This window comes from Oenanthe melanoleuca, chromosome 15 (genome assembly GCF_029582105.1).
Source record: "Oenanthe melanoleuca isolate GR-GAL-2019-014 chromosome 15, OMel1.0, whole genome shotgun sequence".
Classification (NCBI taxonomy): Eukaryota; Metazoa; Chordata; class Aves; order Passeriformes; family Muscicapidae; genus Oenanthe; species Oenanthe melanoleuca.
In genome coordinates this window covers 9,750,745-9,775,958 of record NC_079349.1, presented here as the reverse complement: position 1 = coordinate 9,775,958, position 25,214 = coordinate 9,750,745, and the positions used below count along the sequence as shown (strand labels likewise).

Here is a 25,214-nt window from a genome sequence, read left to right as displayed (position 1 = left end):
AGTTTGCCAAGGTTTTGTCAGTGAATCATAAATCAGTTCCAGTTTAAGTCATTTGGGTTCAGTTTACCTGGGAAATAGAGGAACTGTTTACAGCTCCAAGGGCTTTGCTTTTGGGAAATTCAGGAGCAGCCTTCCATTAGAAGGTAGGGGAGTGTGAAGTCCTGTCCAGCCCCTTTTCCATCAGGCTTTGGCATTTTTTTTAAGTGTTCCTTTTCTTTAAAGTTGATTATTAGCCCTGCTCTCCCTCTGGCTCCTGGTGCCAGTGTCCTCTCCAGGTAAATGATGAAGGAGCTGTTTGTGCTCCTTTTGGCACCAAGTGCATTTTTTTATTTCCTGTGGTACATTTGTGCTGTGGCAAATAATCAGTGTTTTGTTCCCTGGTTCTACTTGTAGCACCCTGAGCAGCTAATAGGTTTATGTTGTGGGTTTTGGAATGATTCACTCCTGGGGATTGGCAGCCTTGCTGCTCTCTAGGAACAGGCTGAGTTCATTGAAGGATGTGATTTCAGTAGTACCTTAGGTTGGAGTCTGTGCAAACAATTAGAGCTGAGATCTGAGTCTGAAAATCTGTATATTCTGTATTTTATATTTGTATTATATTTATATTTATGTCTGCCTTACAGTTTTCATGTGGTCACATTTTAGTATTTGAGTTCACACAAAGAATGGATTTAGGTTCAGGATCATGGTTCCAAATGCTTTGCTGCTTTCTAAAAATGATCTACAGTGAGATAAAAATGGCTTCCTTTTTTTCCTAATCATAAATAAGCTGCAGATTGTTACTGTTCAGAAATAAATGGTGGTTATCTGTGTTTAGGAGCAGAAATGATTCATTTTGTTTCTGTGTGAAATGATGTTTAGAACTTTTAGCTCTGATTCAAAAATAAACACCATCACTACAAGCAAAAAAATGGGTACTGAAATGACTGGCTGTCCCCACTAGCAAAACTCAAATGCACAACAGTTTGAATTCAATTAAAAATGAGAAATCAGCTTGTGGCATGATCCTCTCCTTGTTTATTTACAAATCATTAAAAGATGATTAGCTCATCCTTTCAGCTCTTTTGTTGAAGGCTCCTGTCTTAGGGCAGGCAGGGGCTCCATGTGCTGGTTGCTCCAGCTCCAGGGGATGAATTCACTCTTGAGCTGAGCCCTCAGGGGAGCTGTGAGGCTGAGCAGGCAAAGGTGACCCTCCTGGGAATTTCCTGAGGATTTCCTTGCAGGTGGGTCCAGCTCTTGAGGCTCTAACAAAAAGCCCCTTGTGGCATTTACAATGTGCAGTAGAGAACAACTTTTCTTTGCCCAAATTTTTTTTTTCCATTGCAAATTTTTCTGTTCTCACTGTAGATTTTTCTACAAGCATGCAGAGGATGTTTATGCTCTAAAGCCATCCCCCTTGGGAACTACTAAGCAGCACACCCAGCTGTAGGGATCCCATATAGAGTGTTGGCAAGTGTACCCTCAGGTTGTCTGCTTTAGCCAAGGTTAAATGGGAAAGCTGGAGGCTTTTATATCCACTGCCAGCTGTACAGTTCAGGAGAATGTGTGTGATAAATCAGATAAGAGGCTTTAATCATGTTCTTAAATACCATTAAAGAATTTATTAAGTCTGCACTTAAAACCTGTGCAGGTGTTGGCAAGAGCCTGATTTGATTTCAGCTCTGGCTACAAAAGCTTTAGGTACAAATAAACTTTGTGGTCTCCTTGCTGGTTTTATGTGTGAATTGGAGTAGATGGATGCAGGATAAATCTCTGCAGGTTGATTCTTCTTTGTTCTAGATGCATTTTGTTCGTTCCTGTCCTTCCAAGGTTTGAATGTCACCTCGTGTATTTTGAGTGAACCAGCTCAGGAAGGGACAAATTTTCTGTGAAAACCCAACCCTAGCACAAGCTCAGTGTGGAGTCTTTGAGAAAGGGTGTTACCAGTTCCTGGATATGAAGAGATAAGTTGCAGAATGGGATCTGTCACTTGAGGGCTCTGAAGGGTGTTCTGTTTCCTGTAACCCAGCACGATTTTGTGCGCCGGGAGCGACCGCCCAGGGTGCTGCTGGACCTGATCCAGAGGACCAAGGACGCAGTCAGGGAGCTGGACAACCTGCAGTACCGCAAGATGAAGAAAATCCTCTTCCAGGAGACGCGCAACGGGCCCCTCAACGAGTCCCAGGAGGAGGAGGAGGTACTCGGGCTTTGCTGCCCCATTTACACCGTTATTTTAGGGCCAGGGAGATGTTCCTGTCCTTGGGGTGGAGAGCAAGCACAGCCTAGGTGAGGAGAGCTGTTGGAATTCATCTGCATCAGCAGAGAGACAGGAGAGGATAATGAGTGATAGTAGTCCTTGCTCGGTGTTAAAGCTGCCAATTACTCTACATGTGAAACTTTGGATTTTTTCCAGTGTTGCCCTTTCTTCTGGAAGCCTTAGGGAAGAAACTGATTCTGAGGGAGAATGAGTTCTCACTTCTGTGAGAAGTGGTTTCCAGCCTGTGTGGAGGAGGGTCTTTGACAGCCCAAGCTTTTCTTTCTCATCTGCACAGTCAAAACAACTCCATTAATGTTAATATTTTTTTCAATTACCATAACTTTACTGTAAAGTAATTGGCCTCTCATGAGCTGAAAAGCAAATCACCAAATTAGTAAGACTTATTTTTTAAAAAATTCTTTAATGTTAAAGAAGAAAAATGTTAAAGACCTAAAATGCAGCTTCAGTGTAAATCTTGTAATAAACAACCCACTTAATCAGTGTATGATAATTGACCCTGTGGCTGAGAGAAGGAAACCAGTCATTTTTCAATTGATGAGCTTAGATGGAAATTAATGTCACTTGATGCAGGCACAATGCATAAATAAATCCATGACTGCTTCTCAGTGAAAAGCACTGACAGACAGATCAATGTCTGTGTTCCTTTTGCTCCAGTGGAGTGGGGCAATAACACACAGCAAGGTGCCCAAGCTCAGAGGATCTTCAGGGGCTTGGGTTGGAGGTTTGGGGATGGCAGATGCTCCTCTAAAGTTAAACTGGAAAAAATGGGCACATGGGTCTCAGGTGGAGCTGCAGGATGAGGGGACTGGCACTTGGTGCTCCCCCTCCCTGTGCAGATTCCTCAGAGGAGCAAGAACAGCACCTGCAGTGGTTAAAGGTCCCTCCAGCTTCCAGACCCGGAGTTTAGCTGGGGGCTGGGTTGTCAGATTTGTGCACTGAAACCTTCAGTTTCTCTCCCCACTTGTGAGAAGCTGTCAGCAGAGGGACAGGGCAGCACAGTGCCAGGGAAGGGGCTTCCCACTTGGCTCTTGGGCACTTCCAAGCTCCACAGGAAGCACGTGGTAGTGTTTGGCTCCAAGGTGTGTCTTCTGTTCCTGAAGAAAGCAGGGATCAGAGGTGTTGGATCTGCAGGGATGGCAGGGATGCAGCTGACACTCTGCATGTGCACAGCATGCTCTGCACTGACCCCTGAGCCCTGTCCCACCACAGGAGGTGTCACTGCTCGTGTGTGTCACTAACTGGGCAGGGAAAGCAGACCCAGCACGTGCTGCAGTTCCTGCTGAGCTGGGAACACAACCTGCCCCACTGGAAATGCCACCTTGGCCTTTCTAAGGAGGAAGATAAGCCCTAAAAATCTTTAACATGCAAAATATTACTAATGCTTTCCTCAGAGGCCTTCCAAGAAATAGAAAGCTGAAGTCAGGAAGCCAGTGCTAAGGTTGCATATGCAATCTCATCTCTGTCCTTCCTGCATAAACATTCATTAATGACACAGCCTCAGATCCTTCATTATGTGATTTCTTCTGCAACTCTATATAAGCATCCTGAAAATATTTTCATTCCCCTGTGCCTATGTTCTCTGTAAAACAGTATTATTCTGGATTTTAAGTGTTCTTATGCAGGCTCTGAATGATCTGCTGATTGCTTAAAAAATAATCACACAATCAAAGGCAAATCTGTCAAGTTTTAATTTTATCTTTCTGTCGGTCTCCAACAAAATGAGGTCTCTGTTAGTTGATTTGTAATGGAATTCTCTCCAGGCTCCCTTCAGAGGCCAGGGCAAACTGGATGCAGCAGCAGGCTGCTCATTTTAGTGAGTCAAGGCTGCTTCACCCCAGGAGCTGCTGAAGGATGTTCAGAGTCCTGTCCTCACTGTGAGCTCCTTGCAAGCCTCTTTGGTGCCACTAGTTAATTACAAAGGACTCCATAAATTCTCTGAATCAGTCCAGACTAAGTGCATACTCTGGCATTACTCTACTCCTCTAGGTATGGAAGAAGAAAAAAGGCTGCTAACTCCTAATATTTGTCTGTAGAATCAAAAATACCTCCTACACAAGGAATTTTTATTTACATATATATATATATATATATCTCCAAGTTTTAACCCCTATAATGCAGGCTTGTCTGAGTCAACTGCTGAGATTCTTCACTCACCTTTATCTTGGATGAAAAAACACAAGGTTCAAGGGGTTTTTAGCTTGATAAAATCAAGTTGCTGACTGCTTGGGACATGGAGGTTTAGACCTCTACACCATGTAGAATGTATCAAATAATAAATGGGTTCATTGTCTTACATATTTTATGATTCAGGAAATGTGTTATAGCAGATCCTGACTTGAAGCGTTGTTTTAATTTAAAACAAATAATTTCTCTTAATTATGAAGCTCCTTCCACCAGCCATCCAGTATTCCTGGATGTCTCCTATCATGCCAAGAGCCATGCCCAGACTTATGGATTATGTGGAAAAAAACTGGCTTGAAACCTGATGTAATCAGATTGCAGGGGAAAGGCAGAAGCTGCCTTTATGGAGCTGCCTGATATGGAGCATTCCAGAACCCAAGCAGCCCTTTGAGATGTGCAGTTGGCAACATAATGCCCAAAGACCCTTGAAGTCTGCAGAGTCACCTTTAAAACAAGCTCTGGGCGTTGCAGGCACGTGCTGGGCAGTGATCTCCTGCGGGATCTGTAACTGATGCCCCTTGTTTTATAGGACAGTGAGCATGGATCAAACCTGAGTAGGAAGATGGACAGTCTGGGCAGCAACCATTCCATCCCCAGCATGTCTGTGAGCACAGGCAGCCAGAGCAGCAGTGTGAGCAGCATGCAGGAGGTCCTGGATGAGAGCAGCCCTGAGCTGGTCATGATGCATAGTGATGAGAGCACCATTAATTCCACCTCCTCCGTTGTTCACAAGAAGGTACGTGTGCCCTGGTGCTCTGTGCTGAGAGCAGGAGCTGCTGCTGGGCTTACCAGAGTCAAGTTCTGTGAGTTTTTTGTCTTTAAAAGCATCTGAACAACTTCTGCCCATGAAAAGGGTTGCTACTGAAAGAGCTGTCAGTGCCTAGGCAGGGTCACCCCAACTCCCCGCATGCCCAGCCCTGCATGTGCACCTCTTCTCTCTGCTTGGGCCATCATTGTTTCCTTGGGAATGCCTGCCCTGTGTTCTGTGCTGGTCCTGGCAGCCAAGCTAACCCTCTGCCAGGCTCAGTGTGTGATTAAAACCTGCCTGCACTTGGATTTCCCCTGTCAGGAGTGGAAGTGTGCAGCACTTTGGACCCTTCCCATGAGGTATGTTTGGAGTCAAGCTCCACTCGATGCTTTCCTGCTCCTTTGCTGCATGCTGTGATCTGTTGCCTTTCATTTTCTTAGGGCTGGATATCGAGCTAAGGTTGTCTAGCTGTAAGCCAGCATTTCTTCTCCACTGTTTGTCTGACTAAAATAATTCTGGCTTGGCCTTAGCAGTGTCATTTGCTAGTGGGCAGCAAAATGTAGGTTGGTTGTGTTGGTTTCATTTGCAAGGAACTTCAAAGTGTACATTTGCTTTTTGCCAGAGGAGCTAAAACATTGCAGCAGCATGAAAAGTATGACTTTCTTGTTTGTAAGGTTACAGTAAAGCTTGGTTGTAACTAACTAAATATTTGTAAGCAGTTTTTCCTCCTGAAGTGCAGGGTTTGTGTTGTTGAATATTAAGAACTATTGAAAAATTTTGTCTTCAACAAAACCTGGTCTTACATATTTAAAGATACTGGCAGGGAAGTTGCAAAAGTTTTAGATATTTGCCTCTTTCCTGAAGACTCTTTAGAGAAGATTGTTCAGAAAGGGGAAAATAAGGTGTTAGGTACCAAATGCCAGCCCATGGAACTGTCCTGAATGAAGAGCAGCACCACTGATGGATGGGTGGTTATGTTTGGAGCTCTCTCTTATTTTGTATAGGATTTCAAAATGTGTGTTGACTTTAATTTCATGTTGTTAAATAGCTATATTTACTGGTGCATTAAAATGGAAGTTTGAGGGACTGATTTACACAGAGTTCATAGGTTGTGATGGCTGCTCAGAGTTGTTACAGTTGATAAAAACAAAACATGAGCTGCCCCTATCAGACACAAATGGCATTAGTGAAAGGAGTAGAGTTCCTGCTTGTTTTAAGACTAATATTATGTTTTATAGTGGTTGTATGACACTTGTGAAGTACAAATGCAGGATTTCTGATGCTATAAATTCAGTCCTCCTAGACTTGTGTGTAGCTGTTCAGTTGAGTAGGGTGCACAAACAGGACACCACATGGAAGTTTTATCTGGTTTGAAAAAAACCCAGGGTGTCTTGCACACTTTTGACTGAAGTATTATAATAGAAGTCATGTCTAGATCACTTAACACAGGTGTTTTAGGGTAATTTGGGGAGCAGAAAGCCCTGGTCTGCACTGATGGTCTTGACAAAACAGTTAATGATTGGCTGGGACTGCTGATTCTTGGACTAGATTCCTTCTCCATTGGAAAATGTTCCCTTCTGCTGTATGTAATTCATAAAGCAGATTTGGACTCTGTGTAGCAGGACATATTCCAGTCTGTAAATATATTGTTTTAATTTAGTACACTATTTTTTAAATTCTTTGTTGCTTTGGGGAATGCAGTTTTAAATGGAAAACTGCTTCATGTGTGTATTAATGTATGTGAAGAGAATAAAATAGGAGCTGGACATTTTAGGGGGGATTATATCCACATACATCCCACTTTATTTTCAAGGTAAAGTTCCCTGTTTTGCCAAGATTTCAGTTTGTGCTTTAACTGCATTTCTGGAAGCTGGGATGAAGCTGAGTTCTGGGTATCACTCTGAGCCTTTTGTAAACAAAATGAGAAGAACCTGGGGTTGAGGTTTAATTTAATCTCTTGTTTTGCATTTAATCAGCCTTTAAAGGCTAGAAAGAAAATACTGATGAACATAAGCAACATTTTGTGGGTATAGGGTCATGTAAGAGATGGTTTTTGACATTGATGAAGTTTAAAGTGTTGTGTAAAATTGTGCTATTCCTCAAATGTGTTAATTAACAAGCTCCAGGTAGTGGAAAGGTCCAGGATGTCAGAATTCCTGGAGTGTTGGTGTTTTCTATGGCTCAAAGGTCTAAAGTGTCAGAGGCCCTTTGGTGCTTTGGGCCACAGCCCCAGAATGTCCCAAGCGAGTGAAATGCAGGATGGAGGAGTGTGTGGTGCTGAGATGCTGTTCTCAGCCTCAGTGCTTCCAGCTGCTGCCAGCTGTGCAGAGCCAGGCTGGGGTGGCCTTGGCCTGGAGGAAATGAGGAGCAGCCCATCCCTGGGTACTGCTGGGCTGGGAGAAGACTCAGGCATCTCCAAGGAGCACTCCTGGCATCTGTCCTGTGACCAGCAGCCCTGAGGCTTAGGGAAGAGGCTGATGGAGTAAAAGCACTTGTAAACAACTCATTTTCTTTCTTTTTTTTAACAGCTGCTAGTTGGCTGTAACTTCCAAAAATGTTTTGTGGTCACAGGGTAAGTGAAATGACCTGTTCTGATCTGGTTAATTGTCACTGGCTATGCTAGTTCATGGCAGCCAAGGTGCTTGGGGTTTGCTGCATTTGGGATGAATCCTGTGTGGAAAACAGGCACAGCCTTATCCCTTCCACAGCACAGCAGAGCTCCATGGTTTTAAACCTGTGCTTGGAACTAAGGTGACTCCCACCTGTCAGAGTACACTGGTTAGGCTGGAAGAAAGATCACTGGACAGGAATAAAAGATTGGAAATTATAACAAGCCATAACTGAATATGGAGCTTTATGTGTTATTTAGTTTATAGCTGTGTCCTGAGCTCCTGGGAGGAAAAAAATGGCAATCATGTGAGCTACTCAGGCAGGAAGCCCATCCTTGGAATCAAACCCTGCTCCCTCAGGAGGGCACCTTAATCACAATTCAGATGTCTGGCTTGGATGAGGAAGTTTTCCTTGCCCTGCTGCAGGTTGCAGGTTGGTGTAAGTGTTCAGTGTAAGAACTCTGGGTCTCTTCTGAATACAATAAATAACTCTGCTACACCATGCAAGGATCATCTTGCCCATGGATGCACATTCTCACATCCATCTCCCTTCAGGAGTTCTTCAGCTGCACAGGTTGAGAGCTGAAGAGTAAGTGACAGCTCTGATACAAACCCAGTTGTGCCTGAGAGCCCCTAAAAATGACAAAATGGGGCAGGGGGTTAAACTCCCAATACATTGTGCTTCAAAGACACAACCCAGATTTTAAAATCAGATAAATATCAATTAATTAATTCATCTTAAAAATGAGGATAAAGATTTTTTGCTCCCAGAGTAAGACAAAGTGAGTATAAGCATCAGCTGGTGCATCAGAGATGTTTTGGCACCTGTTTTGTTCAGCTGGTGGTAAATGGCAGTGTGAGCACAGGTGGTTTCCCAGAAATATTATTTCATTGTCCTCAATGAATCTATTACTATTTTATTTCCACAAAACTATAATAATATGTTGTAATCTTTTAATCTAAACAAAAGGCCAGTACAATATTGTTTTTTTTCATCTGCAGTACTCAGTTGTTGCTGTTTCTTGCTTCAATGTAAAATCATCAGTGCTTTCTGAGACTTGGGCAGTAAAATGTCAGGGAAATCTTGTGATTAAAATCTGGTTTGTAACAAAAAGATGGAAAAGAGATGTTTGTAGTTGATCATCACAAATTCTTGCCCAATTTCTATAATAATAAAGTACCTTTGCAGTAACTGCTGCAACTTGAGTGACTTCCCAGATCCTGTGCATTAACCTGTGCATGTCTCCTGTTGCTGCTCCAATTAATTTCAGCATTTGTGGGGAATTTTGTGCATGGAGAGAGCTCTGTTGGTTATCAAGGCACTTAATGCAGTGTGTTTGGACAAACAGTGCCACACTGCTGTTTTCCTTGCTCTTTAAATTCCTGGAAAGCAGGGATTTGCTGCAATTCCATAGGAGTCCTTAGTGTGGCTTGGAAATTGCCTTTCCTGTTTGTGTAGGAGACTGGCAGCCCTCACAGTTAATGAGTCCTGTGTCTGTGGAGGTTTTATTTGGTGTGCATAGCCAAAAACCCCAGTGTGAAAGGGAGTGCTCCTCCTGAGGAGGAGGTGGAGGTTTCCCAGCTTTGGGCTGGGCAGAATTTGGATGATAAAGCCCTTTTTTCAGTGAGGAGAAGGATGGAAAGACAGTGTGTGGCAGAACTGGGATGGGACTTGGAGCAAAATCTGCTCTGTAGTGGGTTTTGAACTCATGGTTTGGCACAAACCCATTGTGAGGTGCTTGGACAATTCACCTGGAGCAGCCATTGAGATCCAGCTGGAAGCTCCAGCTCTGGTCAGAGAATGCTGTGGGAATATTTGAGAAAGGTTTTGTCCTGGCAATGTCCCAGCCAAATCCCTCCCTTTGTTCTGATCAACCTATAAACTGTTTATGTGGATGATACAGTCAGGAGAACAAATTATTCCTTGAGTAGGAGATTGAAGATTCTGGATTGTTGGCCCTGAATAAAAGGATTTTAATGAGTGAGTTGTGAGCTGAGCATGCCCAAAGTTGCATCCTTAAGGCAACTATTGCAAAAAACCCACATAAAATAAGTGGAAAATTACATATATACAGAAGAAATATTACTTTAGAAACAAATCAGGGTTTGAAATGCAGATTTGAGCCTTAGAGGTACCCTGACCCAAACCTGATGAGTTTCTGGGGTGCTTTCAGTCAGATTTTGCTTACTGGGTGCCTTGAGCTGAACTGCCAGTTTTGGGTCTTTGTTTCCCACACATCTGAAGGTTAAAGTTGGAAACAAAATTTCCTTATCTGTGCCAACAGTTGCAGCTGCAGTATCTTTTAGCAAGTTTTTGGGAGAAAAAGAATTTGTTTTAAAATAAAAGTATAAAATTTCTGTTTTTCTGGGTTTGTAGGAAGATGTTTGTCTGTGCCATCAGTCTCCTCATCTGAGGAAGGCTGGTGGAGATGTGGCTACTCACAGGTTTATTTCTCTTACCTGTTAGATTTGGTAACTCTTCATGCCAAGTGTTTTATTTTTGGTGGTGGATCAGCTTTTCCAATAAAATGTTGTGCCTGTGAAGGTTCCCTGGGCTTAGCTGGGAGTTGGTGGGGGCAGAATGCTCAGATCCCAGATTAAGGGGTGCCAAAGACAACCCACTGAGTTTTTTGTTCCCTTGAAATTGGTTCTTTGGCTTGCTCAGTTGCAAAGGAATTTTCCCATTCCTTGCCCAGCTGAGTTTGAAATGCAGAATGTGGTTAATTCACATTCCTGAGGGGCAGTTGAATTCTGCTCTGAGCTTCTCATGTGAACTGAGGTAACCAGAGATCCCATATAATAAGGCCAGAGTGACACTCTGCCCTCTAAAACTCTACCTCTTGGATAACAAAAAGCAAATCACAGATTAATTTTCCAGAATAAAAAGCTACTGCAACTTAAACTTGTTATTTTAGGTGGTGTTTTGGAGCATTGTGAAAAGTCTGAATGCCAATTTAAGAAGTTGGGTTTTTTTACAGTGGTGTGCAGCTTCTCTGGATTTAGTATTTCCCATTGCCCCTGCCATACCAACATAATGGAGAGGAGGAGGATGATGCAGGGATTGAGGTATTGCTCAGGAAGCCTTGGGAGCCCTGTGCACACTCAGGTGCTGCTGCAGGCTCTGTGTGTGACATGGGGTGACATTTGTCCTGTCCCCACCTTCATTTCATGGCTGGAGTACAGCACTGGTAGCTCCTGTGTGCTGTTGTTTCCTCTGTGCTTCAGGTGGGTGAGTCTGGTGTAGATTTTCACTACAGGGTCTGAGATCCCTCTGGTGAGGCCATGGGTAGGTTAAACTGAGTGATGCTGTTGGACTTGAAATGTTTAACCAGGATTTTTTGGGGATGGCTGTTCTAGGGCCTCAGATGTGCCTTTCTCAGCAATGTGGGCAAGTCCAAGAGCCCTGCCTGTTACACCAGCATGCACAAGTTGGAAATTTGAGATCAGCCCAATTCTCAGTGATTTTCTTTTGTGGTCTCTCTGCTTTTCTTGTCAGACAGTGCAACAAATCCCAGTATAAGGATGACCAATATGAAATGAAAGTGCAGCTTCTTGTAAAACTCCATATTTCTATGGAGGACTGTCATTTTTAGCTGTTTTGGCTCATTCTGTGTCCCTTGTGTGAGTGTAGAGGAGCTGGTGCACACTTGGCTCTGTGGTGGCCTTGGGCACTGTGCAGAGGTGAGGGAAAGGTGAGCATGGACTGGGAACACTCAAAAGGAAGCATAAGGAAAGGTTTGGGGGTTAAAGCACTTTTAATCAATGTGGTGTTCAGCTCTTAATATCAGCATTTCTGCACCTAATTGGCTTTTGCTTGAACTCGGTTCCAGAATCCTGTTGAAAAGGGCTGAGTGTGTGTGGGTCTGGGTGAGAAGCAGCTGGAAATGGAGGCCAGCAGAGGGGAAAACAGGTGTCTGTGGGGTGGGAAAGGACAATGGAGATGACAGCAGTGTCCTGATGGGGACACATTCCATGGTGGCTGCTTTCTCACTGTGGGGCTCTCTGACCTTCCTGGTGTCTGCCAAGCCATGGCAGGGTGGCAGAGCTGCTCTTGCTCATGGGGGCAGCTCTTCCCTTCCAGGGCTTTCTAGGCACTGGCAGCCTTTATTTTGCACCCCAGAGAACTTGATTTAACTCGGGAAGAATCTCATTCTTCCTGTGAGGCTTTAGGAGCTGGAGGTTGAGGATGGGAGTCATGTCACCTTGTGGGTGACAGTGTGGCCCTGCAGAGCCAAGGCTGCCGGGCTGTGCCGAGTGTCCAAGGGCTGCTCCATCCCCAAGGATGCCATTTGGCAGTCACCATTCCAATTGGGAAAATCCTAGTGGTGTGGGGTTTTTTTGCTGCCCTTTCTGAGGAGGGCTTCTCCTGGAGCTTTGTTCCACTCCCAAATTTGCCCATGCCATTTGGGAAAGGCACAGCTGCTCCTGGCAAAGCCTTACCAGGGAGCAGGAGGGAAGCTGCACCGGGAACCATTCCTGCTAAAACCTGGGAGCTGTTGCTTTAAAAAGGAAAAAAAAAAAAAAAAAAAAAAAAAATCCTTTGTGGGCTGTGGAGAGAAAGTGCTAGAACTGTGCAGGATCATGACTGGAAAGCAGGATCCCTGAGTGGTCACGGAGGCTTTCCTGGTCCTCTCCAGCCTGCTGTGGATTTAGGCAGGATGCTCGTCCCCCACAGCAGATAGCAAACGAGGGACAAAGAAACCCCATCGAGGACACACGGCTCGGCAAAGGGAATGAGGCAGGATGTTGCTGTGGTGTTAAAAGGGAACAGGATCGCCGTGCCTAGACATGGGAATCACGTTTTCACCAGGATCGCTGGCTCGCAGTGCTTGAACCCGACCTTCCCGAGGACTCCGATCGCCCTGCTCTGCTTTCTGCTCCCGCCTCGCTTTTTTCTGGCACATATGTGATACTGGAGGTTTAAAAAAAAAAAAAAGGAGATTTAAAAAAAAAAAAAAAAAAAAAAAAAAAAAGAAGGCAGCCCGATCCAGGGATTCGGAGGCATCCTGCTAGCGATCAGCTGACGCGCCGAGCCGAGCTGCAATGTGTTGCTTATTCATTTTGTACGGTGGGAGCTGCCGGGGCTAAGCAGAGCTGAACTATGCCTCTCCTACAGCCGCGCTTGTGCAGACAGAGGGGTGAGAGAGAGGCAGCCGCCGCGGGAAGAGCACAGCCGGACTTTCTCCTTGTTTTTATCCATTTCTGCAGGATCATGTATTTATAAGGGATGAGGTGGGCCACAGGGATCGCAGGCCTGAGGTGCGGCCTACCCAGTCAGTGCAGAATCAGGCCCTCCACTACCGGAACCGAGAGCGCTTTGCCACAATCAAATCAGCATCTTTGGTAAGAGCCCCCATCCCACCCCACCCCACCCCACCCCATCCCACCGCTCGGGCCCCTCGCTGCCATCGCCTCCCGTGCTGTTGGTGCTGTTGGCATAGCAACTGGATATTGCACCGAAAGAGATTTTACCTCTGTGTGTGTGTGTGAGATGTAAATGTGAAATATGGTTAATTTCTCTGTGCATTTCCAGGGTGAGATAATCCACCTTCCTGGGTGAAGTTAATATCATCTCATTCCCCCACTCCCCCTCCATTTCCCACCTGTCTCTTTTGTTAATATATTTATCTGCATGTGCATAAAGTGTGTGTGAGGTGTGTGAGAGCTGCTGGAATGCCATGGAGATGCAGATGCAGATGGCTTTGGGAACAATAAGATCGCTACTGCCCGCCCTGAGCTGCTGCCTGGATTTTTTTTTCGGGGTTTTTTTTGTTTTTTTTTTTTCATTCATTCATTTATTTCAAGCGACCGTACCATGACTGCATTTTCCAGCCTGATCCCTTGGAAGGATTGCTGGGCTGCGATAAGGGAGAGAGAGAGAGAGGGTTTACAGCGGGCTGTGGGCTTACAAAGGGGAGGGGGATGGGATGAATCCATCAAGATTTGTACTATTGCAAATGTGATTGCTGTGGATGCCTTTGTAGTAGGGAAAGGGGTGTGTGCCGGAAGAGTTTGGTGTGTGCCGCCTCCCCCACCCCGCATCCACCGGGCTGGGAGCAGCCTTTTCCAGGGAAAGCGGTGAAAAATGGCCCTTCAGAGGGAAAATGAATGTCCTGTTCAATATTTCAGCCCGCTGGTATTAGAGGTCAGATGGACGGGAAGCGTTAGAAAGTCCCCACGGTTTGGCCATGGCACTTGCTCAGTGCTATGACATCATCCTGGACCAACCCCGAAATGACACCAGCCAGCCCTCCCCTTCCCGCTTCTCCTGCCTCCACCATGGGGGTTCTCCTTCCACACCACCATTTCTGCATCCCCAGAATCGCTTCCCACTCCTGCCTGCACGGGGGGTGTGTGTGTGTGCCCACAGCTGAAGGTTGTAGCTGGAGGGAAGCTGCAGCAGCAGTGCCAGCAGCCCACATTTTTCTGTGTGATTGCTGCTGCTGCTGCTGTTAAAACCTAAAATGATGCTGTGGCTTTCAGGTTTCTGCCCAGATGCTTCCTGGGAGTATCTGAATCCCATCTTTTGCAGGTGTATTTCTGGATGCCCATACCCTGAGTGCCCCCCAGGCTGGTGTCCCCTGCTCCCCCCAGTTTAGAGTGACCTAGAAATGTGTGTGTTAGAGGACTTCATGCAGCACACCTGACAGGGCAGGATCCCTGCTCTCCTGGAGACCCTCTGCCCTAGGAATTTTTCCTTTGTGTGTGTGTGTGTTTGCACCCAGTGTAGTGCCAGCTCTTCTACTGCCTGCACTGAGCAGATGAAAGTAGGACCCAGTTAGGTTGGCTGGAGGGCAGAAATGATGAATGACTCATGTATCATACTCCAGACATACAATTTCATTGATAAATTGATATGTGTGATGAATATATTCATGTTCTTTTACTCCCTGTGCAAAGCTGCTGCACCTTGTGGCCTGCCTTCAGCAGCAGAGCCCAGAGCTTGTGTCTTCCTTGGAAATGTCACCCCTTGGGCTACTTGGGTGGCTGGAAGGGGTTGCATGGCCAGGCCTCTTTGGGAGCTAGTGAAAATATGGGTTGTGAGGTATTCCCAGATCCCTGAGCTCTGGGGAAGGCAGCTGATATCCCAAGGTCACTCCTAAATCCCATGGCAGCCTCCTGTGGGGCTGGGATTGTGTCTGCCTTAATTCCTTACTCAGATTTGCTGAATCTCTCTGCTTCAATGGCCAAGAGATGAAAAAGATAAAATTAATTTTGGGTGGGGAAGATGGAAAGCTGTTTGGAGAGCTTCTCTTTTTTGGGTTTTCTGTGGAACATGCTCTGTTGTCTCCATCATGCACACACATCTCCCCACTGTAGAGGGAAGTTCTCAACACACCACCTGAGGTTGTGTGCTGGGACAGAACTGTCCCTGTGTTTCCCACAGAAATATTTCATGGTGATGAGCCTTCCTTTTAATAATCTTCTATTCATGTTCCATCACCTCTTCATGTTCCAAAATGAGGGGAAACAAGAAAAGTTTAAACCCATTGCACAGAATCTGGGTGCCAGTGCTTGTGTTGGAGCACTTTTTATCACTGTCACTGTTCAGTGCCTAGGAGGTGTCAGTGGGGAGAGGTGCTGGATGCTGCTGCTCCTCTGGCCATGGGAGAACTTCCTCCTGCTACCCTGTCTAGAATTTGTGGGGAGGGCAAGGTCAGTCATGGAGCTGATACAAGGAGAGAGAGCTGAACATACCTGGAATTTGTAGTGCAAACCCAGAAATTCAGGCTTTATTCATATCTCCATGTTAATTTATTCTTTCAATGGCAGCTGGAAAAGATTTTTCCTGTGTGAATGGGTGCTCAATGGTTGAAAAGCAAACCACCAAATTTTGATGGTTCCCTACATTCTGGCTGCTGCCCATTTCTCAGCAGCTGGGAACATCTGCCTGGGCACAGAAGGGTTGTGCAATAGTGCAGAGAATCAAAAACTGGGGTTCTGGCCCCAAATTCAATGATATGGGATGATACTTGGGTGTAAAAACTTTGTTTTATGGGATTTGCTGAAAACCACCCCCAAACATGAGACCAGGGCAGTGTTTTTAGAAGAAAAGCACAAAGTCTGGTGCAGCCCAGGATATGGGGCCCTCAAGTCCTTGCTCTTCTCCCCATAGCTCAGGATATTGCAGATGGAGGCAATTCCTAAAAGTAATCCAACCTACAGGTTGGATCTCTTTCCAAAAACAATCTGAAGCGGTTTCAGGGAGTGCAGAGGTCACAGAGGAACTTACATTAGACATCAGAACACTCTGGGTGACCCAGTGGTTTGAAGAGTGATTCCCTTGCCCTGCTACTCTGCAAAAGCATCATGTGAATATGAAGGGAACTGGACAGACCTCCAGAGAAAATAACCACATGAACTATCCACAAAGAAACAGGCTGTGGATATCAGTCTTGCAGTGCTGCTTTAATATTGCTCAGATTAAAGAAAATAATGAAAATGAGCAAATGTAGGTAAGAAAGATGAAGAAGCTTAACTCAGGTCATAATTCAATCAGCAATTTTAGCAGTCATTTTTTTCCTGGAACACTTTTCATCAATTTTGGGTGGTAACAGTAACCATCACTCACCTGGAACAGTGATGGGAAATACCCTGCATGTTTCTGCTGTTGGAGTAAAAGTTGTCATCTGAAATGGAGACCCAGCACCTACATCTCCATATTATTTCACAGATTATTAGTGATCCATTAATTAAAAGCTACAACCAGAAATCTCTTGAAGCTCAGCAAGCTGTTGTTTGAAAAGAAGGGCAGAGGTTCTGCATGTTGATGAGACTACACTTTCCCATGTTTTCAAGGAAAGCTGTTTTTTGAATCTCTCCAGAGATGCATTGATCTGCACTTCTGGGTGTCTTTCAAGCTTGACCCCTTAGGTCCCCCCTGCCTCGTGCATCTCCTCAACAGCTGCTTTAACAGTTTTCAAAGGCAATGATCAAGTAGTTAAAACTTCATAGAATCCCAGAATGGGTTGGGTTGGAAAGGATCTTAAAGCTCATCTCATTCCACCCCTTGCCATGGGCAGGGACACCTTCCACTATCCCAGGATGCTCCAAGCTCTGTCCAACCTGGCCTTGGACATTTCCAGAGATCCAGGAAAGCCACAGTTTCTCTGGGCATCCTGTGCCAGGGCCTCCCCACCCTCATGGGAAGAATTCCTCCCTCACATCTGTGACATCTCATTTCATAGAAAGTTCAGAGAGTGAGGGCTCTATCAAAGGCCTTGGTGTTCTCTTTGAAATCCAAATGCCAGCAGATGATGTGATCTCATCCAGGGCCTGCAGAGCCAAGTGTCTGTGTCCATGTGAGCAGGAGTCCCTGGGTGTGAGCAGGAAAATGGCACCAGGGCAGCCTGGCTCCAGAAGCAGGTACCTTCACATGGAGCTGTTCCCTTGTACCCTCTGCTGCTGAGGCATTGATGTTTTATTCCAGAGGGTTGAGTTTCTTCCAATGGACTCATCTGGATTCTGCCTTTTTAGACCTTTCCTCTAAAATTTGGACTTTCTCTTTCTCATCTCCTCTTGCTGTGAGAAGCAGCTGGCAGCTTTTTGCTCAGATCTCTGCTTCCTCCAGCACAGAGGAGCTTGGAAATTTGGTAATCAAGAGGTGAGAATTCCTGTCCTTTAGGAGGAGGTGCAGTATTTTGGATAAACAGTGTAGAAAAGGGAACTCTAAACAGCTGCTGGTTTGGAGGAGAAACTGTGAGCTCAACTTCCTTACATAAAGCTACAATCTTGGAGGGGTGAAAGAAAGTTTGGATTTTATGGCAAATGAGCTGCCTGTGGGAGTAGGTTGGAAAAGATACCTCTGTTCTCATTTGTGTATGTGTGCCAAAGATACAGAGAGATAGGAAACTGAGAAAATGTCATACCTTAATAAAAGCTGTCCTGGCTTATACAGGTTTTTGGTTCTCCTGATGGCCTGGTTGATTGTTGTGTGCTGCAGGGAGATCTCTGATGTGAAAGATCCTGGCATTTCCTGGTTATGTGGAGAACAAATTTTGTAGTTATCACCTTTTGCCTCATGATAATCTGTGGGGTTATGTTTGTGGATTTTTTCCTGAGGAGCAGCTCCAATCTCTGTGACTAGGGACAGGACCCAGGGAATGGCTGGAGCTGCATCAGGGAGGTTTAGGATGGATTTCAGGAAAGGCTCTTCCCACAGAGGGTGCTGGGCACTGCCCCAGGGAATGGTACAGCCCCAGGGCTGCCAGAGCTCCAGGAGCAGTGGGACACCTCTCCCAGGGATTGTTGGGGTGTCTGTGCAGGGACAGGGCTTGGACTCCATGATCCTTGCAGGATATTCCAAATTGTTCATGGAGTTCCAAGAGTCTTTGTCTAAGAACACCAGAAAGGTGATTACTGAAACATCCCCAAATTTTCTTGATAAAATGGTTGCTGGAGCTGTTCATTCATTAGGGGCTTAGTCTTTAAAACCATAATCCTTTCTTCATTCATAGTCTGAAGGACTTCCCTGGTTCTGAACTGGACATGTTCAGTCACTAATGTTCATTTCTTCCACATTCTTCCATCCCTGAGATCACCATGTGCAGACTTTGTCTTTGAGGACTGTCCTGAGGGATGTTGAACTTGACTGGAGATTGTGGTGATAAATGAAGTCTTTATCATGAGCTTGTTGAGCACAGACATTAAATCCATGAGGTGTCCACCAAGTCTGCTGCTCTCCTCTCTCATCTTTAGGATGAGACACTGCATTTGTTTTCTTCTGACTTTTTAATGTCTCATCTTCTGTTGTGACTGGAAGGCTTTATCAGCTAGGCTTGTAATTAGCAATTGCATCCTATTGTCAGGGATAAATATCCTAGATTTCATGGGAAATCTTTCCAAGATGGAATTCTTGTCATGATAAAGCTGAGCAAAATTGGAAATGGGGTGCAGAGGAGCAGGGGAAAAAACAAGGATATAAGTTAATGAGTTTTGCTGTAAATAAAACAAGTGCACATTCTACGTCTCATTAGAGATCAGACCAGAGGAGACTGGCAAAGTTGCTGGAAGATCCTTAGATCCATTTTTTTTCTCAGGCTCTTGCTGTTTGCTTTGTTCTGCCAAGGTCTGGGAACGGAGTGTGCCGTGCAGAACATCCCATTGCTCACAAAAGGGCCTGGCCCCAAAAATAGCACATCCTAGAAAATCTTGTACTGCTGGTGGCTCCCAGATCTCCATTTCTCTTCAAGTGCCTGACCAAGGCTGTTCTCTCCCAGCTGAATGTCACTGAATGTTGTCAATGCCACGACAACATGTGAAGTGTTGAGGGTCTGCCTGTCTTACCTGGCATCTGTCTCTTATCATTAATTTGGATTTTCAGAGAAATTTTCCTTACCTGGAAGCTTTTGGCTGAACTTGACTAAAGTGAGCAATTTCCTATGAACACTTCCCAACTTCTTCCATGTTTGGCTGTCCTTGGTACTCTTGGAAAAGCCAGAAGCTTTTTGAACTGTAGCAGAACACAGGGCTCACACAGTGTTTGGGTTTCTGTGGTCATTCCTACAATCCCACATACTCCTGTGGCTGCCTTAGATCTGTTTGGGTCTCAGGCATTTATAGGCTGCTCTGTTACACCAGTTGCTGAGGTGTAAGTGTATTTAATCCAGCCTACTCCAAAATGGCATTCTGAAATTCCTTGTAGGAAGGAGGAGGTTTGTGCATCATCACCTCCTGGTGGATTCTCAGCCTCACTGAAGTGTTCAGCCCCAGTCTGACAGTGCTGTGGTCAGGCTGGTTCTTTGCTTCCTTTTCAGTCTTTGGGAGGCTCTTCCTACATTTGTGTCCACACTCCTCCCAAGTGCTGGGAGTCATTTGAATTGAGGCAGGTGGCACTTGCTGCCTGCCCTGGGTGACCTCAGGGTGTTCATCTGTTGATTTTGGAGCTCTGACTTGGCCATGGTTTCCTGTCACCTCCCAGCCCTGCAGCCAGCAAGTGCACTGAGATGGCAGCTCCCTACAGCAGCTGGTCTCCTGTTGAACCTGAACCTTCCCAGGTCTGTAGGTGTATCCCAGCCTACATGTGAACTTCAGGAATCTCCACAAAACTGCCTTCAAATGACAGCAGCGCCGAAGTAGGGGCCAGTTTTTGGGCTGCTGTAAACCCATCAGGAAGGCTGGGCTCTTGCAGACTGCAGGAGGGACTCTTGGTTCTTAAAGCTTCAGTGATCAAAGGACTGAGCTCTTCACACTTAAATGTGAAAGCAAAGATTCCCTTGCACAGAATCAGTGGCTGCAGTTCCACACACGTACCAGGTTTTTGGTTCTCAGGTCGTATAAATGATCAGCAGATCTTCGTAAGTGAAGTTCCTAAAACTGCCTTTAAAAAAATAAAAACCAGTCTTGGACACTTTTCTTCTTTTGAAATGGAAGCATCACCATTTGCATTTTCTTCTGAACATTTTTGGCACAGCATGTTGGGTTTTTTTTCTTCCTTTCACATGGATACACTTGGGCATGGAAATGAATGTAGAACTTGTGAGTTTGTTTCAGCTGAGCAGAGTTTAAAATCTGCTTAGACCATCTGATCAGTCTTGTTAAGAGCACACAGTTCCAGAACAGTGTTCCCTTGTTAGAAAACTTTCAATTCTGGGAAGGAGCGAGCTCAGTCTGCCATCATCTTGAATTTGAAGGGGAAATGTTGAAGGAGGCTCCTCGTAGCAGAAAATAGATGTTGAGGGATTGAATTGGCATGGGGGTGACTTGAGGAGGAAGGAAAAAATAGGTGGCTTGGGGGGGGGGGGTTTTGGCTGCATCTTGGGAGTCCATGCCACCCTCAGGATCTGAGCCCTGTGTCTGAATAAGGTTGTCCCATGTGTCTGAAGAACATTATCCACCAGCCACCTTTGTTTCCAGATCTCCTCCAGTGTGTCCTGGAGTGATAAGTAACCTTCCCTTCCCTTATTTGTAATATGGCATTTTCTGCTGTGTCAATGAAAGCACATAAAAGTCTCAGGAAAAGATGGGGGCTAAAATTTGGGAGAGAGAAACCTCGTGGCTTTGTGAAATTGAACAGCAGCACCTCCAAAACCCTGATTGATTATTGAGAGCAGGGCTTGGCTTCCACTGAGCAGCCAGCATGGCAAGAGCTTGAGTGGAAGCAGTGCATGGAGCAGTTGTTGCCTGTTGTGCCCCAGGTTACAAGACAGATCCATGAGCATGAGCAGGAGAACGAGCTGCGGGAACAGATGTCAGGATATAAGCGGATGCGGCGCCAGCACCAGAAGCAGCTGATCGCCCTGGAGAACAAGTTGAAGGCCGAGATGGACGAGCACCGCCTCAAGCTGCAGAAGGAGGTGGAGACACACGCCAACAACTCGTCCATTGAGCTGGAGAAGCTGGCCAAGAAGCAAGTGGCTGTGATGGAGAAGGAGGTGAGTGGGCAGGAGATTGCGGGTCTCCAAGGGGGGCTGTGGGAGTTGCTGCTCAAGCCCATGGTCTGAGGTGCAGAGTGAGAGGGCACAGTCTGTGCCAAGGGAAATTTAGGTTGGATGTTAGGGAAAAGTTTTTTACAGAAAGGGTGATAAAGTACTGGAATACCCAGGGAGGTGGTGGAGTCACCATCCCTGGATGTGTTTATAAAAAGACTGGATGCCATGGTTTAGTTGAGGTATTGGGGCAGGGGTTGGACTCAGTGATCTTAAAGGTCTCTTCCAGGCCAGTGATTCTGTGACTTTGTGCTCCCTGGTGAAGCAGCCTCAAGTCACCTTCTGGCTGATGGCTCTCTTGGCATCCACCAGTGCCACAGCTGCACAAAAGGGGCTGTGGGGACCTTGGGGGGAGCTTTGCCTCATCTGAGGGGTGACAAAGCTGTCACTCAGTCTAAAAACCAGCACTTTAATCCACATAATAAACTGTGTGGTTGTTCCTCTGGGATGTTTTTGTGGGGAGATAAGAAGCACAAGGAAGCCCTCAGACTTATGTGAGCATTTTCTATGTGAGCAGCTTTCTGTGGCTGAGTGCTCATGGCTTTGTCTAGCACAGTCACCAGAATGACTGACTAAAAACCACAACACTGATTTATGCTGGGTTCTGCACCTGCTCACTCACTTTTTTTTTATTATTGTTATTTTTTCCCTCTCTGTACATTGCAGGCAAAGGCAGCTGCAGCAGATGAAAAGAGATTCCAGCAACAGATTTTGGCTCAGCAAAAGAAAGACCTGGCGACCTTTTTAGAAAGTCAGAAGAAACAATACAAGCTTTGCAAGGAAAAGATTAAAGAGGCAAGAAACCCTCATTTTTGGGGCTGAAGGGGTGTGGAATGGACACGAACCAGTCTTTGGTTTTGATAAACCTGGGCCAGCCCAGAGGTTTAAGGGATACTGTCAGGCTTGGAAGCGAATTTGGATTCTCAGCAAGTAAATTTGCAGGAACTGGGAGCATCTGGCAGCATTTCCAGAACAATTTGTGAGGGAGGCTACAGGTGCTTTCACAATTTGCTGTAGAGCAGAATCTTTGAAACCAAGGGTGATGAGGGAAAATGGGACTTCACAGAGAGTTCTTCTCCCCCTTTCTCCTCATCTGTTTTTTTTTCCAAGTAATCAGAGCAGCCATTCAATGTCCCTTGACTAAAAGCTCTGTGATCACTTACATAAATTAGGAAGAGAAGTAACTTCATATGTAGCTTGTCTGTGATAAAATGCATTATTTAAGTAGTGCCTCCAGCATATTGCTGTTAAGGTAAAGGTGAGAAAATGAATATCAAGGAGCTCAATGACCACTTTTTCTCCTGCTCTTGTTGTGGGTCCTGGTACAGCTGTAGAGGCAGCAGGGCTGAGCATGGCTAGATGATAGGTGTGGATCTGTTGGTTTTGTAGTGGGATTTTGGTGTCCTTTCATGAACTGAATGCAGAGGAGGAGCCAGGTAGGTCCCCAAGTCACTGTGGTGCTAAGGGAAGCCTTGTTTTCACCCTGCAGGAAATGAATGAGGACCACAGCACACCCAAGAAAGAGAAGCAAGAAAGGATATCCAAACACAAAGAGAACCTGCAGCACACACAGGCTGAAGAGGAGGCCCAGCTTCTCAGCCAGCAGAGACTCTACTACGACAAAAACTGCCGTTTCTTCAAGAGAAAAACGATGATCAAGAGGCACGAGATGGAGCAGCAGAACATTCGGGAAGTATGGCACTCCTCACTTCCTCTCCAGCACTTCTTTAACTGCTTTAGCTTCGTGTCTTGGCTGAAGTTAGCTCTTCATGTTTCTAGTTGCTAAATAGAGCTGAGAAAAATGAAAGAAGGTTTGGGGAATTGTTTTCCATGCAGCTGTGGCTGCTTTGATCAGGTGAGGGATGGCAGTGTTGACTGCAGACAGAAACACCCTGTGGGCCCCTCCTCGGGGCCTGATGCCTCATCCCAGCTCCTGAGTGTTGGGTTTGGGGTCCTGCCCAGTTTGGGATGTGGGGAGGGCCAGGGAGAGCTCTGGGATGGAGATATGGGTTGGCAAGGAGCAGTTTTGCACAGCCTGCTTCCCCTCGTTGTTTTTTGCCCCTTACCTCAAGGCTGCCTGTGGTCAAACACCCCCTTGGAGAAATAGTTCTCACTTGGAGATGTTGCTGTGGCTATCACTGTAGTATCTGAATTCTTCATTGATGTTATTTTTTGTTAAAGACTGTCAGATGAGAGGGTGTTTTAGTGAAAACTGAATGAGGAGTGGTCAAAAATTTCCAATTGTGCTTAGCCTGCTACCCTCAGGTTTTCCAGTATATTTTGTACTTGTTCAGAGCTTTGCTGCCCTTGGGTGCAGATGTACCTGGGGTTGCTTAGCTGCTTTGCTGAGTTCCAGATATCAATCCAGGCACCCTGAAAATGATTGACTCCAAAAATTCAGGTTTAAGCACCCTTATCACAGCATGTCAGCTCTGTGGCAGGGATGAGAACAGAGTTCAGTTACCTAGCATGGCATTTAAGCAGGAACACACTTCTGACGTCCTGCATTTAAGCTCTTATGAGAGACCTAATTTTCAGAAGGATCTGAGTTTTTATTCCCTGAAAATTACATCTCTAATAATTCAAATGTGCCAGTACTAACTACTCAGATCACCTAAAGTAAATAACAGTTTAAGAATGTGTTTTCCATATTTTAACTAACCACAGATGTTGTTTTTGTGCAAATGGGAAAGTGATTTGAGGGAAGTGGGAATGACTGCATGTGCTTATGCTGTGTGAACTGAAATCAGGTGTGGAATGGGTTTGGAAGAGGCTGGCTGAGCTATTCTGGAATGAAGGCACATGAGCCACAGCTCCCTGCCTGCCTGGTCAGTGCCCCAACTGCTTTGTGCCAATGGGAAGTCATTGTGGCACACCAGTGCATGTCATTTTTAAACTTGGCTTTCAGGGACCAAGTTTTGCTTAAATGTAAACACATGCTGCACCCTTAGGGCCAAGAGGGCAGAAGGAAACTCTGCCCCTGTTTCCTTCCCCATCCTCTCAGCTCAAACCTGTCCCAGGTGTAGCAGCCCCAGAGGCTGAAGTTTGCAGGTGCTCCTGTTGGAGCATTACAACAGGAGTACATGTGAGCAGCAGCTCAGAATAATGACATTTTTTTGCTTCTCCTGCAGAAACTCGTTAGGCTGGGGCAGCACTGGGCTGTTCCTGGGCTGGGCACAGTGTGGGGTGGGGCAGCCCTGCTGTGCCTGGCTGTTGCAGCAGGAGCACAGCACTGAGGCTGTAACCTGAGCCTGGATCAGGGATATACCAGCACTGTGCAAGGGTACAGCTGGTGTCAGGATATGACTGACACCTTGAGACACAAATATTTGCAGTAATCATGGAGGAAACTGGTGTCTTCCCCTTCCTTGTAGCTTAGAGAAGGTTATCCAGACTGTGAACACCCTGTGCAGGAGCTCTTGGTGAACACTGCAAAACCCTCAGCCTCAGGTTCCACCCGAGTGCTGCACCTTGGGCCAAATCCCACCTGGACAATTCATTTTCTCACCTGAGGTGGTGATAGAGCCACTGACCTCTGCTTTGGCCACTCCAGTGCAGGTGGTGGGGGAGCTCATTCCCAGTACCCACCAGGGGCACAGGGGAATTTAAACCAGACAAGAGCCCTGATTCTGTCTCCTGAGCACCCTGACGTGTTCATTGAAAGTTGATGCGAGTTCCTGCAGGCACAGAGGGCTTGTGTGGGGTCCTGGTGCCACCTGCTGGGGACTGCTGGGGCCATCCCAGAGCTGCCAGAGGAGCAGGGGAGGGGAGGGATGGATGGATGGATGGATGGATGGATGGATGGATGGTCACTAGGTGGTCACTCAGCATCTCAGTGTGCTGCTGGATGGGTGTTTCCCTGTGACATGAGCAGGGCCTGCAGTTGTGTAGAGCAGCAAGCAGGACCCTCAGGCTGGGGAGCTGGAGCCTGCAGCAGAGCTGCCTGCTCAGGTGTGTGTGTATGCTGAGCTCCTGCTCAGGTAGGTGTGTGT

The 25,214-nt window shown here is 46.0% G+C and overlaps 1 protein-coding gene across 9 annotated transcripts in view; it reads left to right on the top strand.

Annotated features, from left to right (window-relative positions):
• Nucleotides 1-25,214, top strand: part of TAOK3 (TAO kinase 3) — a 75,775-nt gene that overhangs the window by 45,046 nt on the left and 5,515 nt on the right. For 6 of the 9 annotated variants that reach the window (XM_056504155.1, XM_056504156.1, XM_056504154.1 and 3 more), the window contains 6 exons: nucleotides 2,009-2,176; nucleotides 4,968-5,174; nucleotides 13,004-13,138; nucleotides 20,932-21,168; nucleotides 21,889-22,017; nucleotides 22,712-22,915. In XM_056504155.1, the coding sequence (XP_056360130.1) occupies nucleotides 2,009-2,176; nucleotides 4,968-5,174; nucleotides 13,004-13,138; nucleotides 20,932-21,168; nucleotides 21,889-22,017; nucleotides 22,712-22,915 (1,080 nt within the window). The remainder of the gene's footprint in view (nucleotides 1-2,008; nucleotides 2,177-4,967; nucleotides 5,175-13,003; nucleotides 13,139-20,931; nucleotides 21,169-21,888; nucleotides 22,018-22,711; nucleotides 22,916-25,214) is intronic. The other 3 variants (XM_056504161.1, XM_056504159.1, XM_056504160.1) reach the window with 1 other exon arrangement.